Source organism: Xenopus laevis, chromosome 5S (genome assembly GCF_017654675.1).
Source record: "Xenopus laevis strain J_2021 chromosome 5S, Xenopus_laevis_v10.1, whole genome shotgun sequence".
Taxonomy (NCBI): Eukaryota; Metazoa; Chordata; class Amphibia; order Anura; family Pipidae; genus Xenopus; species Xenopus laevis.
Window position 1 is genome coordinate 104,504,814 of NC_054380.1, and position 18,452 is coordinate 104,523,265.

General features: G+C 38.4%; 1 protein-coding gene across 1 annotated transcript in view; it reads left to right on the forward strand.

Moving 5' to 3' along the window:
- Nucleotides 1-18,011, forward strand: part of gpr149.S (G protein-coupled receptor 149 S homeolog) — a 36,320-nt gene extending 18,309 nt beyond the window's left edge. The window contains exons 3-4 of the mRNA XM_018265748.2: nucleotides 28-470; nucleotides 17,026-18,011. Coding sequence (XP_018121237.1) covers nucleotides 28-470; nucleotides 17,026-17,595 — 1,013 coding nt within the window. The 3' untranslated portion in view covers nucleotides 17,596-18,011. The remainder of the gene's footprint in view (nucleotides 1-27; nucleotides 471-17,025) is intronic.
- Nucleotides 18,012-18,452: the final 441 nt, after the last annotated feature.

Sequence of the window (18,452 nt, forward strand, 5' to 3'; positions counted from 1 at the left end):
TCTATCAATATTGATTGTTTTTTCTAGTCAAAAAAAGAGGGCTTGATTTCAACTTATCCTTCAATAAAGGCTATGGCATTTATAAGATATCGCAGGACAATCACCCTACAGGGGAAAATTCCACCTCCTATCATAATTTGATCAACTATGATTGTGAAAACATGAAGGAACCACGCTGTGACCGAATCCTCAATTCAGCAATGCTGGATTTCAGCACCATAAGTTTCCAGGACAGCTCCATGCTGAGAGATATGAATACACTGAAAACTCCTCATACGGAAGCAAAACTGGAGCAGTGCAAAGAGAAAACTTTTGGGCATCTTCTGACAGAGAAAATCGGTGTCAGAAACTTTGATAAATCTACATTTTATGATGGGCAGGAAAGGAGGTTGTCTCATGAAGAGGGTCGCAAACCAGAGCTCACCGATTGGGAGTGGTGCAGGAGTAAATCTGAAAGAACGCCTCGACAGGTAAGCCATGCCTTAATTTTTATTATAAGGAATGCACAAAAGCCATGAATACATTGTATAATATATATATATATATATATATATATTTGCATAGACTGCTCTTAGTAAGGTCATTTGTTATAAACATTGTTCATCTCACATGATTGTGAATGACAAAAAAAGATATTATTATCCCATGATGTGAATAAAAGCATGTGCGCTTATATAGTGAATAAAGTACCCCCTCTTGTAAAATATAAGGATATTATAAGTTACCAAGGAGTTTCATGACCATATAAAAACACGAGGCCGAAGGCCGAGTGTTTTTATACAGGTCATGGAACTCCGAGGTAACTTCTAATATCCTCATATTTTGCAACTGGGGGTACTTTATTTATTATAATACACAAATTTCAGTGAGTCATGTGACAGAAATTACATCAGAACTCACCGTTTATAACTGATGACATCAGAACTCACCGTTTATAAGGATATAATTTACAGGATATTCATGGCTTTTGTGTATTATATGGATATATAAAATTAAAAAACACACTGAAATGCCGCTCATCCCATTTTATTGGGTGCACATGGGTGAGGCATTTTATTGGGTGCACATGGGTGAGGCTTGATACACAGACTGCACAATTTAACCCCAGCACTCCAATATATAGCCCCCTGGGAAAAACTATTTATGCACAACTTAACTGTAACATCTAGTAAAAAAAATAAACTTTTAATTACAAAGTTTGTACAAATTATGCATAAGCTGACACGCCTCGTCAAGGCAGTGTCCATGTGTCAGTCTTAACTAAGTGAAAAAAGAGAATGTTATCTTTGGGGAGAGAAAGATCATACCTGCTTTTCTCTTTGTTTAGCATGATCTCTTCCAAAGACACCATTAGGCGGGGGTTGGGAGAGCAAGCATTGAGGAGAGAGCCACCTCCCCATAATATAAAATTAAAAAATAGGAGGCTATATATTGGAGTGCTGGGGTTAAATTTTGCAGTATTTATATAATTATTTTGTGTGCAGGAGCCCTAGGCAACCCGCCCAGCAAGCCTCGCCCCCTGCATGCATGTGCTCATGCGTGCGATGGAGAGGGGTGAGCGATGGAGGGAAGGGAGGGACAGCGATGGAGGAAAGATTGGGAAGGAAGGGTGGTAACTGAGAGGTGCCAACTAGGGGTAGGCAGAAGACAATTTTAGCAGTAGCTGCTCAGCGCCCCCTATTATTGCACCCTAGGCAGCTGCCTCTTCTGCCTACCCCTAGTTGCGGCCCTGATTGTGTGAGTGGGTTAAGCTGATTTGCGAGGATGAAAGGGGAATGATCTGAGTTAGAGCTAGTATCATACTGAGCCAGTGCCACTTTAGAAGGCATGTGAGCTGAGCCTGAGACCACTGCCATTTCTATCCTGGAGAGAGAGACTGAGCTGCCAAAAAGCTGGGAGTTCCTGAACATTTGCTGCCATTTTCCTAGCAGTCTGAAATTGTTTCTCAGTTGTCAACACTTTCCTGACTGGAAATTACTGTTTTTCGGTATTTGCCAGTTTATAACACCTGTGTGTCATTTCAGTTAAAAAAAAAATAGTAATTTAGTACAAATTATCTTTCTCATGCAAATGATATGTTCCACCTGAATTCAGCACTTTGTGAGTACAACACTATAGAGAAATACAGACTGAGTTTCATTCTGCCCCCCCCTGTGGTGGAACACAAGTAAACTGACCAAAGGGTGAAACTCCCGTCAGTATGAGCCTTAGAGATCAAAGTATTAAACAATCATTTTGGGTTCAGGGGTTTCTGAAAGTTTCACAAAATGTGAGTTTCCATTAAATAGGCATTAACTAATAAATCAAGTAAAACTTAATTAAAACATATTTCCAGGCAGATCTGACCCAATTTTTAATCACTGTGTATTAAAGTAATACTTTGCTATTAAAATGCAACCTTTTTGTTTTTGAATGTTCTGTGTAATGTTTTCACATTAGTTAGCAAATCATTTCAAGGGCATGTAAAGGCAAACAAATAAAATCCCATTTACTTTACTTTAATGAAAAAGAAACCTATCTCCAATATACTTTAATTAAAACAAATGTACCATTTTTATAAGAAATCTGACTGTTTGCAGTCAAATTCTCCCTTCATTTAATGCTGTGGATAGGAATTGTTAGACGGCCCCTAACTGCTGAGCAGGGAAACAATCATACTTATGAACAGCAGGAGGAGCCCCTGCCTTACTTCCCAGTCATGCAGAACTCAAGCAGCTTTGTTTGTTCCCCTGCAGAGCAGTAAGAAACCGTGTATAGATTTGTAATGGATTTTATTTTGTAAATTTCTCTGAAAAACATTTCCAACTTCCAGTCTGTATCTGTGGATTCATGAAATTGTTAAAAATGTTTTATATGGATGGTGTGAAATACAGGAACAAAGGATGGAAACAAGGGACAGAGATAAGGGGAAAACTGTGGAGTTGTGTCTTAAAGGGGTTGTTCACCTTTGAGTTAACTTTTAGTATGATGTAGAGAGTGATGTTCTGAGACAATTTGCAGTTGGTTTCCATTTTTTATTGTTTGTGGTTTTTGAGCTATTTAGCTTTTTATTCAGCAGCTCTCCAGTTTACAGGGTCCCAATTACCCTAGCAACCATGCACGGATTTGAATAAGAGACTGGAATATAATTCGGAGAGGGTGTGGATAGAAATATGAGAAATACAAAGTATCAAAAAAGAACGTAATAAGTTTTAAAAATTTGGATTATTTGGTTTAAATGGATTCTATGGGAGACAGCCTTTCTGTAATTCGGAACGTTCTGGATAATGGTTGCCAGATAATGTATCCCATACCTGTACTACTGAATGAATATCCCCATAATGTACATACATGAAGGCAGACCAAGCGAGTGTTTGGGTGCCTGTCAACATTATATATGTGTTATACAAAGCTCTATTGTTTTCTTTAAGATGGCAGCAGCAGACCAAATGCCACTGGCGTAACTATCCAAAACAAGTACAGGTACGGGACCTGTTATCCAGAATGCTCGGGACCTGGGGTTTTCCGGATAATGGATCTTTCCGTAATTTGGGTCTTCATGCCTTAAATCTACTAGAAATTCATTTAAACATTAAATAATCCCAAAAGGCTGGTTTTGCTTCCAATAAGGATTAATTATATCTTAGTTGGGATCAAGTACAAGCTACTGTTTTATTACAGAGAAAAAGGAAATCATTTTTAAAAATTTGGATTATTTGGATAAAATGGAGTCTATAGGAGACAGCTATACCGTAATTCTGAGCTTTCTGGATATCAGGTTTCCGGATAAGAGATCCTATACCTGTATATCAATTCACAGTTCCATGACCTGTATGAAGCAGAAAACCTATGGCATCATACAGCTACTGTATATGGCTAGAGGGCCCCTCTAATATGCTTAAAATTTACTGCAAGGGTTCTTTATCCATTAGGTATTTTGTAAACTGTACCAAATAATGAACAAACCGCTGCCAAGCTGTGACGATTTTTAACAATGCTTTGTAACTATTGATATTAATGATCTCTGAGCTTGTTAAAAGTTAATGCACTGCTAAATATGGTCCTTAAGTGAAAATGGTGTCCTAGTTTCTAAAACACATAATAGCCACCAGCTATTCCAGACAGGCTGTCACATTGATTGAAAATACACAGGAACACTGCAGTGACATAATGAGTTACGATCAGTTTACAGTAATGGTCCAAGAGTGAAATCATGAGCATATGATATGATTCATTTCCAAAATGAAAGGTTTACGAGCACAATGATTTGCTCGGCAGCAGCATAACTAATGTTTTGTTTTTATCCCCCCCCCCCCAAAGAAAAACTGTGCCTTTTAAAAGTGAACGTAATAAAAAGCCTCTTAATATAACATAATTCTTTATTACACAATTTTAGTGAAAAGATTGAACTGAATGGATGTCACTTGTCCAACCTCCTCTACAAATCTTCTGTATTAAGGGAATAATTATCTGCAGCCATAGGCGTTATATTGCTCTTTCTCATCAACTCATGGCTTGTGCACAATCCTGTAACCATCAAGGCCACTACACTTGCTTATGTAATATGTGTTTAGCATGACACCAGCAACATCCACCTCTCCTATTTAAATAGAGTAGTTCATTTAGCATTATAAAAGCAACTGTCGAATTGTAAGAGTGTTGGGATGGGTTCCTGGTCCAGAAACACTAGTCCATCTGGGACATGAGTTAAATTGCAAATACAGCAGAAATGGCGGGCGATTAGAAAATATGTACCAAAAGGCTTGTTTAATAAATTGCACACTGCAGAGGTTACAGTGACTCACAAATAGGAGTTACATAACAGCTACTTGGCAGTCCCTATGGACTCAAGGGGGTGACAGAAAGACTTCTTTGATATAAATAGTTTAATTCCTAGCCAGCTTCAGCAGCCAGTTGAGAAGGGGCTTACTCCTCACAATTCAGAATGCACTTACTCTCTCTTTCCCCAAATGTTGTAAAAGGCACTAAGGGGCAGATTTATCAAGGGTCGAAGTGAATTCGAGGGAATTTTCTAAGTAAAAAAATTTGAAATTCGAAGTAATTTTTTGGATACTTCAACCATCGAATAAGATACTACGACTTCAAATGTACTTCGAATTCAATTCGAAGAAAAATAGTTTGAATATTTCGACCATTCGATAATTGAAGTACTGTCTCTTTAAAAAAACTTCAACTTCAATACTTCGCCAAATTAAACCTGCCGAAGTGCTATGTTAGTAGTGATGGGCGAATAAATTTGCGAAACTGCGGAAGAAATTCGCCAGCGTAAAATAAAATGGATGCCGGTGTCAAAAACGGACGCTGGCATCAAAAACTAGCCCGGCCGTTTCACGTATTTTTTGCCGTTTCGCGAATGTTGCAGGGAATTTCGGCGAAGCAAAACGCCCCTAATTCGCCCATCACTATATGTTAGCCTACGGGGACCTTCTACAGCATTTTTTTTTTTTTGAAGTCAAAGTAAAATCGTTCGATGGTACGATAAAATCATTTGAATCATTCAATTCGAAGGATTTAATCGTTCAATCGAACAATTTGACTTCAACCGCAGAATGCCCAAATTTGATGAAAAAAGTTTGAATTTGAACTTCGAATTCGAAGTATTTCAATTCGATGGTCGAATTCAAAGTATTTTTGACTTCAAAATTCGACCCTTGATAAATCTTCCCCTAAGTTTGCCCACAAGCAGTAATACATAACAACCAATAAAATGTTTGCTTTTAAACAGCTACCTGATGATTGCTATGGGTTACTGCACTTGGGCAAACTTAGTGCATTTTATTACATGACCCCATTAGTGAAAACAAAACTCCTTTTACCACATTTACCATTAAGCGCCTACTATTAAGAGGCAACAAACTCAGGATGGCTAGCTTGTCTTTTTATGGTGTTGCACATCCTTGTATCATTTATTCAGCCTTATCTGAAGTTAGTTGTAAGGTCTTATAGTCCTTTATAAAAACTGGCAAAATCATAGTTCTCATTTTAACATGAATATAAAGACAGGCCGATGATTCAGAGTGAAGAAAGGCAGTTACCTAGCTGTTGAATGTGATTTTCTGCCAACACTAACCATCACAGAATTAGGATGAATGGATTATGCAGCCCAGAGACTACTTACTATAGACAGGGTGAAACTGCTGTATGGTTATAAACAAAATAATTATATCTTAAAGGAGAACTAAAGCCTAACTAAAGAAGTGGGCTAGAAATGTTGTACATTATGTTTGGGCTTCTGTACCAGCCCAGGGCAACCACAGGCCTTTAGCAGTAAAGATCTGTGTCTCCAAAGATGCCCCAGTAGCTCCCCATCTTCTTTTCTGCTGATTCACTGCACATGCTCTGTGCTGCTGTCACTTACTGAGCTTAGGACCCATTCACAATATACAGTACACATAGAATATAAATGCCACAATATAAGGCTGATTAGTAATTAATACAGATAATTACTACATGGCAGCACAGAAACCAGTGCAACTAGCATCAGAATTTAATAATCAGCCCTGTAGCATTTGAGGCACATAGTGCACACAGTGTTCATTTCAACAGGAAGGATGTTGTGCGTAGGGATGTAGCGAACCGCCGATAATGTGTTCGCGAACGCCGTTCGCGAACACCGGCAAAATTTGCGAACAGTTCGCGAACAGTTCGCGAACAGTTCGCGAACAGTTCGCGAACTTCGAACATCCGAAAATCGTTCGATTCGAACGATCGAAGGATTTTAATCGTTCGATCGAACGATTTTCGTTCGAATCGAACGAAAATCGTTCGATTTTAGCGATCGAATGGTCGAATGGTCGAACGATTTTGACGCGAACGCCTATTGGCGAACGTCGCGCGACGTTCGCGAACTTGCGGCGGACGCGAACAGCCGATGTTCGCGCGAACAAGTTCGCCGGCGAACAGTCCGCGACATCCCTAGTTGTGCGTACAGAAAGTTTGAACTCGACTTTGCTTCATGTGTAAGTGCAAATGAAAAAGTCAACTCAAACAATAAAAGCTACTGCACAGCATAGATACAAATGGCTCCCATGCCATTGTGCCAGCTATAAGGATGGGGCCACAATGGTAAAGGTACAGTATATAGCACTGAATATTGCTCAACATGGTCACGATATTAGCAGGGGAGATGGACCATAACTTGACCAACATTACTCCTAATTCATAATAGAAATCATAAAATAAACCTGTTACATGTTGCAGGGTAAGATTTTTCCTGTCAAAATAAAATTGTTAATGACTGTACATTATGGATCCAAACCAAAATCATGTTACTTTAAACGGCTGCTAAAGCCCAGTGGGTTAGGGTTATGAATTATGCACCTAATACTGTACATAGAACTAATTGTAAATTCTAGCTTGAATATCGATGCCCCCAACAAGCCTTTCTCATTTTGCTCTGTTGTATGTCCAGTGAATATGTCTATTATACATTGGGCTCCTGTAGTGTAGGTAGCTACTGAGTATGACATGACAAAAGCCATAATGTGCTGCATGAATACGATTTACAACCAGGGCCAGTATTATGTTTTGCAAACTAAATTATTTAACTATTCCATAGAGAAAAAAAGATTTTCTTTTGGCACAATAACATGTGCTTGATCTTGTTCAGTTCATTAGTTATACCATTTATCAATGTCTGGTATATATTGATCCTTTCACATATTAATTAATGACTCTATTTTAGTTGGTTTTCAAGACATTTTGCCAGAAGTATTATTCAATTGTTCTGTGTACTGTAAATCCATTTGCTTTGCACTGTTACGTCCATCTCTTTTGCATTTCTTTATTTTCAATCTCACAAACATGGAACAGGTCTGGGCCTCATACAGTATAACATAGTCTTGGCACAGCTTTAATAATGGCAAGTTGTGATTCTCTTAGTGTAAGTCATTCATGGCTAGTTATATGAAACCATTGTGGGAATATCCAGGGTGGGGGTAATTTCAGGGTTCCTAGTGGCAATTGGTCTTTGCACAATATTTATCAGACTAAGCTGGGCAGAACATTCCCTACATACATACACCTTTTATGAATGGGATTCATATGAGCAAGTTGCAAAAGTAAATGATCCTTCTAGTTTGAAGCTATGGTTACTGGAGTAGGACAAACTTTTTTTTTAACAAACCTTACTAACTCCCACAGTGTCCACATTTTATATGAACCTGTGCTAAGCAAATTTATATACTTATATAGAAATGCGTACCCTTGTTGCTGTTACAAAAATCTATGGGGTAGATTTACTAAAGAGCGGAGTGGCTAACGCTAGAGACTTTTCGCCAGCCTTGCCACCTGCAGGGACATCGCCAATTTACTAACAGGCACAGGAGCCAATATGCTAGCAAACAGGACTGCCGGTCACTCGCACTCTATCGCCAGGCAACTTTTTGTTCTGGCAAACAGATCTTACTTCGCAAATTCACTAAAATGCCACCAAAATTCACATTCACCAGAGTTGGCTTTGCCACCTCAGACCAGGCGAAGTGCTTTAAAGCAGCTAGATCTTCCTCAATCTTCTGTCATTTACATCATATCCTGTGAACTGTAAATGCATCAAAGCTCAAAAAACGCTGGTGACTTATCCTTTTTTGAAGCGGAATTGTCTGCTAAAGTGCTGACTTAAACTTTTTTTGCCTGACAAACTTTTTTGGGGTAACCAGTTTTCTCCACACATTTCCTAATCATTTTACAGTGGGCTTATGTGTGGGGCATTATATTAACTCTCTTGTCTTTATTAAGGTTCCCTGGACATGTATAAGAAATATGGTAACTTCAAGCATTTACACCAACATTTATAATAAAGAACTCCATACAACTTTAAATTACCTGCCGTATGCAAATTGACCTAAGCACAAGATCACTAATGGATTTTTGGCACAAACGCTAGTGTTTCTTCACTATGAAATGCTTGCACTGCAGAAGTAACGTTGGAGAAAAGTCACCACCACTCGGCGCCTGGGAAGAAATCCCATTTTAGTGAATTATCGTATTCGCATTCCACTTGTGTGCTAAACGGTCGCTGGCGACAATTCACTCTTTAGTTAAACTGCCCGTGTCTTTGCAGTGAATCATTCCTTGAATGCATTTCTTAGTATTCCATCTTGACATTTGCATAGATGTTACCAACAGAGTGAAAACTGAACAGTGTGAAAAGCTAAACAATCAATTAATTAATTAATTAATTATCCCACCAAGAAAATCTGTACCATAAAAACGTCTCATTCTGCAAAATAAGAGGACTACTTGATCTAGGCTTCTAATGTAGTTAGACTGAGTTATAGTTCAACAACATATAAAGGGCTCCATATTGCTGATTCCTGGCGTGATATAAATTTTAGTGCCGGAACCTCCATTGTACTAAAACAAAAAAAAAAATCTCATCAAAATGTAAATAATAATCACAGCAGATTCCCCAGACAGAAATGAATGCAAGCTGTATACTCTAGCAAATTCTTTATTGGCTCCCAAAATAGGTTATATTTACAACTGTGATAACCAAATCCATTATATGTGTACCCTCCTGTTTCATGATTTCTTTTACCTGCACTGACATCAGTATTAAACATTCAAACAAAATAAAACAATGGAACCCAAGCAGCGCAGGCAAGTAAATGAAACAGAATCTGCTTAAAGCACGGATTCCTGGATGGATACTGAGGTGTGACTCATAAATGCTAGACACTAATGTGAGCTGACTTTTCAGTGTAAGGGTCTCACATCAGTAAAACACACCCCATGGATAGGCTGTATAATAAAGTCAGGGAGCAGGTATATTCATGCATAATGCAGCTGATGCAGGAGAGTTATTGCTTGGAAAGAAAGATGATGCACAACAAAGTAAAAAGTGAATCTGGAGGGAGTCCATCATATGGTCATAATGTTATACACAGATGTGAGAATGTCTTACAGTGCTACGCAATATGTTGGCGCTATATAAATACATGTTAATAATAATAATAATAATAATAATAATGTCTTGGATTGTATAAACTAGAACTTTGGAATACAAAGGCATTTATTTATCCAGTGTATTTATGTTGCTCAATACATTGCATAAAGATTGATAAAGCTTTTTAGCAGTAACAATGCTTGTGCTCATGCAAAAATACAGAAGCTTTCAAATTTAACAGTTTGTTTTCAACATTGGAATGATTCCTTCCAGTGAAGGAAAAAAATGGTACAAATTCTTAGACCCTGTTTGGTACATGGCCTGGAGAAAAAGATTGAAAGGGTAATTAGAGCTTGGCACTGCTGCTGCTGAACTTTTAACACCTAGGGGCAGATTTATCAAGGGTCGAATTTCGAAGATAAAAAATACTTCGAAATTCGACCATCGAATTAAAATACTTTGAATATCGAATTCAACGTTTTTTCAGCGAATTTGGCTATCCTGCGGTCGAAGTAAAATCGAACAATTCGAAGGATTTCAGCAATCGATCGAACGATTTTACTTAGACTTACAAAACTGCTCTAGAAGGTCCCAATAGGCTAACATAGCACTTCGGCAGGTTTAATTTGGCGAAGTATTGAATTCAAAGTTTTTTTAAAGAGACAGTACTTATATATATATATATATATATATATATTCAAACTATTTTACTTTGAATCGAATTCGAAGTCGAAGTCATAGTATCTTATTCGATGGTCGAAGTATCCAAAAAATTACTTTGAATTTCGAATTTTTTTACTTTGAAAATTCCCTCGAATTCACTTCGACCCTTGATAAATCTGCCCCCTAAAGAGCAGAATGTGTTTCTGTTATCTACTGTATGTAGTCACATTCATGAATAAACTATAGAAATGCAGAGATAGGGCTGGATAGTTTATCAAACCAGCAAAGGAAAGGAAATGCACTTTTTTATGAAAATGTTGTGTGTGATGTCAGTTGTGTGTGATGTAAGCATTTTTCACTGCTCCCACCACCCCACCCTGGGTATGGGCCTTGCAAGATCCTCTACACTGCATGACTGTGCATCCTCATTGTAACTGTCACTGGGGTCATTTATAAAGTTCATCCAGTACATATTTATTCACAAATGGTTGTATGTGTGTGCATAAATATTCACAGTTTGCGATTTTGCCATATTTAAAAAGCAGTAATATTCCAAAAAATGTGAGTGCCTCCAAAAAAAATTAATGAACCAACAAATTAAAAAAATATAAAATATTTATTGGGACATGTCGAAAGGTAATAAATATTTAGTATTTTTTTTAATTCATTGGTTCATTAATTTTTTTTGGAAGCACTCACATTTTTTTAGAATATTACTGTGGACTTGCACCCTGGGACTGGGGTGAGTTGTGAGTGTCCTCCTGTGATTATTTACTTGTTGTTTTGATTTGAATTTTCTTTACAAATTTGTTTTTTTATAGTGCCAATATTTTTTGGCTTTGTGCACCATTCGCCGGTGGGATATAAGGAAACAATTTTGGCAGGCTTCGTGTTTTGAGACTAATAGCACAAATAGTATTTATCCAAAAGCATATTTTATCCAGTGGAGAAGTGCCTCATTCCATTCTGTCATTGACAAAAATAAAAACAACTTGTTACCTCTCGTGACACGTAGTTTTCAGTGGGCATTTGCTTCAGTTGTAGTCAGTGGGCATTTGCTTCCCAGAGAAAATATTCAGTAGGTAGTATTTTTGGTCTGCTGTTCAAAAGTAACATCAGATTGGGTTACGATTTATAACTTTATACATTTTACAAAGTTTTAATGGTTTTAATAATTGTCTTCAAGAACAAACTATAGCATGGATGCAAGTGCTAGATTTATTTCTTATTCCAAAAGGTGGCAATCTAATTGCAGAAACAATAAACAGCCTTTATCAGCTTGAATTATCAATAATGTATATTCTTAAAAGACATTAAAATCTTCTTTGAATGATAATATTTATGAAGCACTCCACTGAGCAAATGTATAATTTATTTTTTATTTTAAACGGGCTGTTTTTGCTGATTGCTCGAGAGGGGACCAAGGATTGCTTGCGGGCCAGTCTTCAAGGGCTTCAGTTCTCTATGCTGCTATCTGTCAGGGATCTCACAGCACTTTTAATAATCGACACTAGGGAAAAGTGCACTATGCTTAATTATTTTTATGAAGGTTAGGCATCCCCGTCAATTTGTTTCTTTACTAAGTCATTAAATATTCCAGAGTTAAATAAACAGTACATCAAGGGGCAGATTTATCAAGGGTCGAATTTCGAAGTGAAGTGACCATCGAACTGCAATAGTTCGAAATTAAAGTCGAAGGTTTTTTTTGATCGAATATGGCCATATTCGATCGAAGTAAAATCTTCGATCGTTCGAATCGAATGATTTAATCGAACGATTTTCAAAAAAAAACCTTTGACTTCTAAAAACTTAGCCAAATGTTGGCTATAGGTTCTAGGAGGTCCCCATAGGCTAACATAGCAATTTGGCAGGTTTAAGTGTCGAAGTAGAAGTTTTTTAAAGAGACAGTACTTCGATTTTCGAATGGTCGAATAGTCGAAGTATGTTCACTTCGAATTAAAGTCGAACTTGGCCTATTCGATGGTCGAAGTACCCAAAAATAACTTCGAAATTTTAAGTTTTTGAATTTGAAAATTCACTTTGACGCCAACGCCCATTTTGACGACAAAGAATTGTTGTCAAAATCGTTGTTTCGCAAATTTTTTGCCAGTTTAGGGAAATTCGTGAAATTCGTGGCAAATTCGTCCATCACTAGAGACAGGCCTTAATTCTTAAAATGGCAATGTTTAATTTAGGATTACACAATGGCACATGCTACTAAAAAAACTAACTATATTAATAGGAAAATGATTTGTTTACATGAAACAGGGTTTTACATATGAGCTGTTTTATGTATTACATCTGTATAGAGACCTAAACTATTCTGGGGTATACTTTTCCTAACTGTAACTGCCATAGCTGTTTGATTAATATAAATCATTTGGTGTGACCCTTCATAATGCAGTTTTGGAATTCAGAAAGCCGATGAGACAGTGGGACCTCTACTCTGAGGACCACCTTAATTTCCATCCTCACCTTCTCTTCGCCCATCTTCAATGGCCAACTAAGTAGGATGGGCATACAGAATGTAAGCAGTGACATGTAAACATCTTACACTAGTCACAAATTTATGTTGGCTGAATGATAGATATATTCCTTTATTTGACACATACAACGTTATACAAGTACAACAAGCAGTGAAATGTACCCTGATCATTCCAAAACTCTGTAAGTTTTAAATAACAATGTACTAGTGCAAAAAATTAGTACAATAGTGCTTAAATACAAAAAACAATGAAGTGCAATGCATTAAAATATGCATTCTAAATATATATAAGTTTTACCCGCAACTTATGGATGCTGGGTTTTCATTTGGAGGGGTTGAACTTGATGGACTTTGTCTTTTTTCAACCCAATTTAACTATGTAACTAACTATGTAACTTACGTTCTGCTTTCCAAGTTTGAGAGTTTTACTTTGAAAGCAGCAAGTAAGTTGCCGGTAAAAAATGTTTCAATATCCTTAATATATTGATAATGGGTTGAGTGCAGAGAACCTCATGTATTTTCTATGTGAATTTTGTGGTGACAGCCTCATTGCACCCCGACTTAATGTTTTTAAAAATTTGTGATGAGCACAACTTTCCCTTGTTTGCTATCTTCTGCCTACCTCTAGTTCCTGCTGACTGCCCTGTGTTGCCCTCTCTTCTTTCCCCTCCCATCTGATGGTCTCCCTGCCCATCACTCTCTCCCCCCATCAGATGCTCTCCCCTTATTCCTCTCTTTTGATACGCGCGCAAATTGCATTCAGGCGCGTTCACGTTTAGACGCGGGGGGAGCAGTCTGGCTGGTCGGGTTGCCTTGGGCACCCAGTCGGCTTGGCCTGGCACTGATGTCTACTTTATTTACTGTGCACCCGAGTAAAAGTTTACAGGCAGAGCGCTGCCTACAGGAGTATATATCTATATCTATATCTATATATATATATATAAATATAGATATATATGTATGTATATATATATGTGTGTAGGCGTCACGTCGGATGTGCTGAATCTAATGTGAATAATACAAATGTTGCAGCTACAAACTGATTGCATCCGACACGACTGTCGGATGTGAACGCTGCACGTTGCGTCTTAATCCGACAGTTGTGTTGTGTCATATGCAATCAGTTTGTAAATGAGACATTTGTATTACTCACATTAGATTCGGCACATCCGACGCCTGCGCTCCCTCTCATCGCGTCGGATCGCAAGGACGTGCGCCGTGTAGTTCCAGCTTTAGTGTCAAGCGAATTGTAAAATTTAAACAGACTGTTAAGGTGGGAGATCCTTCTCTTCACCATTAAAGATTACAAAACTGCTCAAATATACTGTATCTCATGATGGTCAGTAATATGTACAGAACAACAGAATAATGAGTCCCTTTTTTACAGTTGCAAGTATAAAGTGATAGAGCAAACAGTGGGGCTCATTTATCAACACTGGGCAAATTTGGGCAGTTATCTATAGCAACCAATCAGTGATTAGCTTTTTGAAGCAAGCTGCAAGTAGGAATGCAGCAATCTGATTGGTTGCCATGGGTTACTGCCCATGGGCAAATTTGCCTAGTGTTGATAAATGACCCTCAGTATTTGCAAAGGTCAGAGGATGCAGTTTTGTAGCGGCCACACATTGATGATGTCACACATTGTTGATGTCATGTTGTTGAACCCTTGCAACAAAGATTCCTCTTTCCCCAACCTCTCCAATTTCTCCGCCCCGTGTTTGGAAGAGAGGTCGGCACCTCTCCAGTAATCATGAAGCCAAAGAATCACCAAACACACGATAGCAGGTATAGCGGGGCGAACCCCTGCGTGTTTAATTCAAATCTGCAGTTTATGCATACCTAAAATATTATCTAACTCTTTTATAAGTGCTTTAATATAGACAGGGAAATAAATTGAAAGCCAAAGTGCCAATTAAGATCCAGTTACTTGTCTCTAATGACATTAGACATGCTCTATAATAATAGCATTTCTGCATTGTCTGCTCATAAATCAGTTTTTGGCATGTGTGGAAAGCTTTTGTTCTTTTGTTTAATTTAATAAGAAATAAAGTTACCTTATGTCAAAAGCTGCATTTAAATATTAACTTAAGAAGATTTGGGCTCTGCAGTACATTCTTCTATGGTGAAATGCTAGCATTAGTGTTGTGGGGACGCAGTAGGATCTGGAAAAAAAGATCAATACATTACTGGCAGCATATTTATGAAGGCATACTTATAAAACATTAGGATGGAGGGAATGTGGTACAGTACATAAAAAGTACATAAAAACACATAAAGTACATAAAGTACATAAAAACACTTCCTGTATTAATCCTTTTTTTCTGATCATGCCTACTTCCGATAATGTCACTTCCGGTTTACAATGACAGCACTTCCTGATTCTTAATGGTCATCGGGTCTGGGTTGCAGATAACATACTTGCAGGTTGGTAGCGGGTCCAATCGGGTAAGAATGTGGGTTGCGGATGCGGGTGCAGGTTCCAAAAAATGGACCCGCGCAGAACTCTACAGTAGGGCCGGAACTAGGGGTAGGCAGAGTAGGCACGTGCCTAGGGCGCAAAGCTGGAGGGGCACCAGGCACGTACCTGCTCAGTCGCCTACCCCATGTCCGGTCCCGTCTCTACCCGGCTGCCACTTCTATCCATCGTGGAAATGTGTTTCTGCGCATGCGCGCTGGAACGCAGCTTCGCGCATGCTCTATCGAGTGCACACTCAGCCGGCGCAGTGGCCGGCCAGGTTGCCTAGGGCGCCTGGCCGGGTTGGCCCGGCTCTGCTCTACAGTACAGTGCACAGTAGCTTACAGTATACACAAATCATTCTATTTTGTAAACAGTATATTGATACATGTGTCTTGTAGCTACCATAGCTAACAAAGCTCATAGTAATAGCGTTACTCTAAAACTTACAAATACATGATATCCTATTGCTCTGTATGCACAATCCTTCCATAGAAGCAACAAGCATGACCAATGTCTCTTTGTAAACGATTTAAGATTCATTTTTTAAAGGGGTTGTTCATTATTCAGCCAACTTTTAGTATGATATCCCAGGACAATTTGCAATTGATTTTCATTTTTTTATTATTTAGGGTGTTTATTCAACAGCTCTCCAGATTGCTATTTTAGCAATCTGGCTGCTAGGGTACAAATTACCCTAGCAACCATGCACTAATTTGAATAAGAGACTGGAATATGAATAGGAGAGGACCTGAATAGTAATAAAAAGCAGCAGTAACAATACATTTGTAGCTTTACAAAGCATCTGTTTTAAAATGGGGTCAGTGACCCCCATTTGAAAACTGAAATGAGTCAGAAGAAAAAGGCAAACAATTAAAAAATATTTAAAAAAATCTAAAAAATAAATAAATAACAAAGACCAATGAAAAAGTTGCCAAGAATTGCCCATTCTACAACATAGTAACAGTTAACTTAAAAGTGAACCACTCCTTTAAAGGAGAAACAAACCCTTAATAAAAAAAACCCTACCCCTACCCTACATAGACCTCCCCCCCAGCCTAGCTGCCCCCCCCCCCGGGCAAATGCCCATAACTCCTTACTTACCCCTCTGTGCAGAGTCTGTCCAGCGGAGTTCACGGGCACCATCTTCAGCTGCTTCGGTAATCTTCTGAATCAGACCTGTGCTAAAGTTAAAGTTCCTATCTCATTTCTTCAAAGGTTTAAAGAGTGTCACACAATTTTCAGTGACTGTAAATCCAATCATTGATGGAAAACATACAATGTGTTCCGTTTTTTCTTAATTGTAAAGCCACATTGTTCATCACCTCTTGGTACAGATCATGTAATGAAGTAGTTGCAGGGGCTGGTGTAAGTAACACTAAAGTAACACAGTAAATCTCCAGTGCTTTAGAGATTGTGTGCATTGCCCAATCATAATAAATAACCAAGGCTAACCAAAATGACTAAAAGTGATAGGAAATTAAAGTACAATCATTTTCCTTATATTTTGAACTTATTTATATATTTATTTTTCAGCGTTCAGGAGCAGCTCTGGCTATTCCATTGTGTGCTTTCCAAGGAACCGTTTCACTTCATGCACCCACTGGTAAAACCCTTTCCCTATCTACCTATGAAGTAAGCAGTGATGGACAAAAGATAACTCCGACGTCTAAGAAGATGGAGGTGTACCGATCAAAAAGTGTGGGCCATGAGCCAAATAAGGAGGATTCCCCAAACCAGTTTCCTGACACAAATGTAAAGATCCACCTGGAAGTCCTTGAAATCTGTGACAATGAAGAAGCCATGGACACTGTCTCAATCATAAGCAATATAAGCCAATCTTCAACGCAAGCCAGGTCCCCTTCCCTTCGCTACTCAAGGAAAGAAAATCGCTTTGTTTCATGTGACCTAGGAGAAACAGCTTCCTACTCACTCATCATTCCAACAAATAACCATGACAGCGACATTAACATTTCCATTCCAGATACAGTGGAAGCTCACAGGCAAAACAGTAAAAAGCAGCATGCTGAGAGGGACAGCTACCAAGAAGAAATACAATTGTTAAACAAAGCTTACAGGAAAAGGGAGAGAGATAGGGACAATTAAAGCAAGTGTAAAAAAATAACGTGTCAACGCAATTATCACTATAGTATATTTTTCCTGAGCTTTACTAACAGTAAACTGCCTTGCAAAGTGCACATTTCTAACTATCCTAACTTACCGTATCTGCTTGCTTTGCAGTAATAGCCTCATTTCTAATGCAGCAGTATGAATGAAAGGAATTCAATGTTTTTAAATGTTTGGAAACATAGTCATCAGTCATATTTAGATCAGTAACAGCCAAACTCGTTTGCCAGTGAGACATTTAATATTCATTGTCACAAATTAAAAACACCATGTTCTAAACCACAGAGAACCTGCTTACTTTTAATAACACAACCATGCAGAACAAAGGCTGGCACAAACCGGACCTCAGTCAAAAATGGGCACTTAGAGGAGAAGGAAAGTCTACTTGAACTTGGGGGGTGCCAAACGTTAGGCACCCCCAAGTGATTGTATTTACTTACCTAAAACCCCATTCCGGGGTTATTCCAGCGAGCACCACGGATCGATCCTCCTCCTAATTTTTCTTTCTTCAAATTTCCCAGGGCAGACGCATGTGCAGTAGATCGAAATAGCTGACTTTTTAGTTATAGTTTGACTGTTAGTTCTACTGCGCATGCACAGCCGCACAAAGAAAGAGGAAGCCGGAACAGGATCGATCCGTGGTGCTCGCTGGAAGAACCCCGGGCCAGTGCAGTTTTCTGCTGATAGGAACACTGTTTTTTTTCAGGTAAGTAAATGCATTCACTTGGGGGTGCCTAAAATTTGCCACCCCAAGTGCAAGAAGACTTTCCTTCTCCTTTAATCGTAGCCTTAATCACTTAATCATACTTTTAATAAGCATCATAATAGTCTAAATG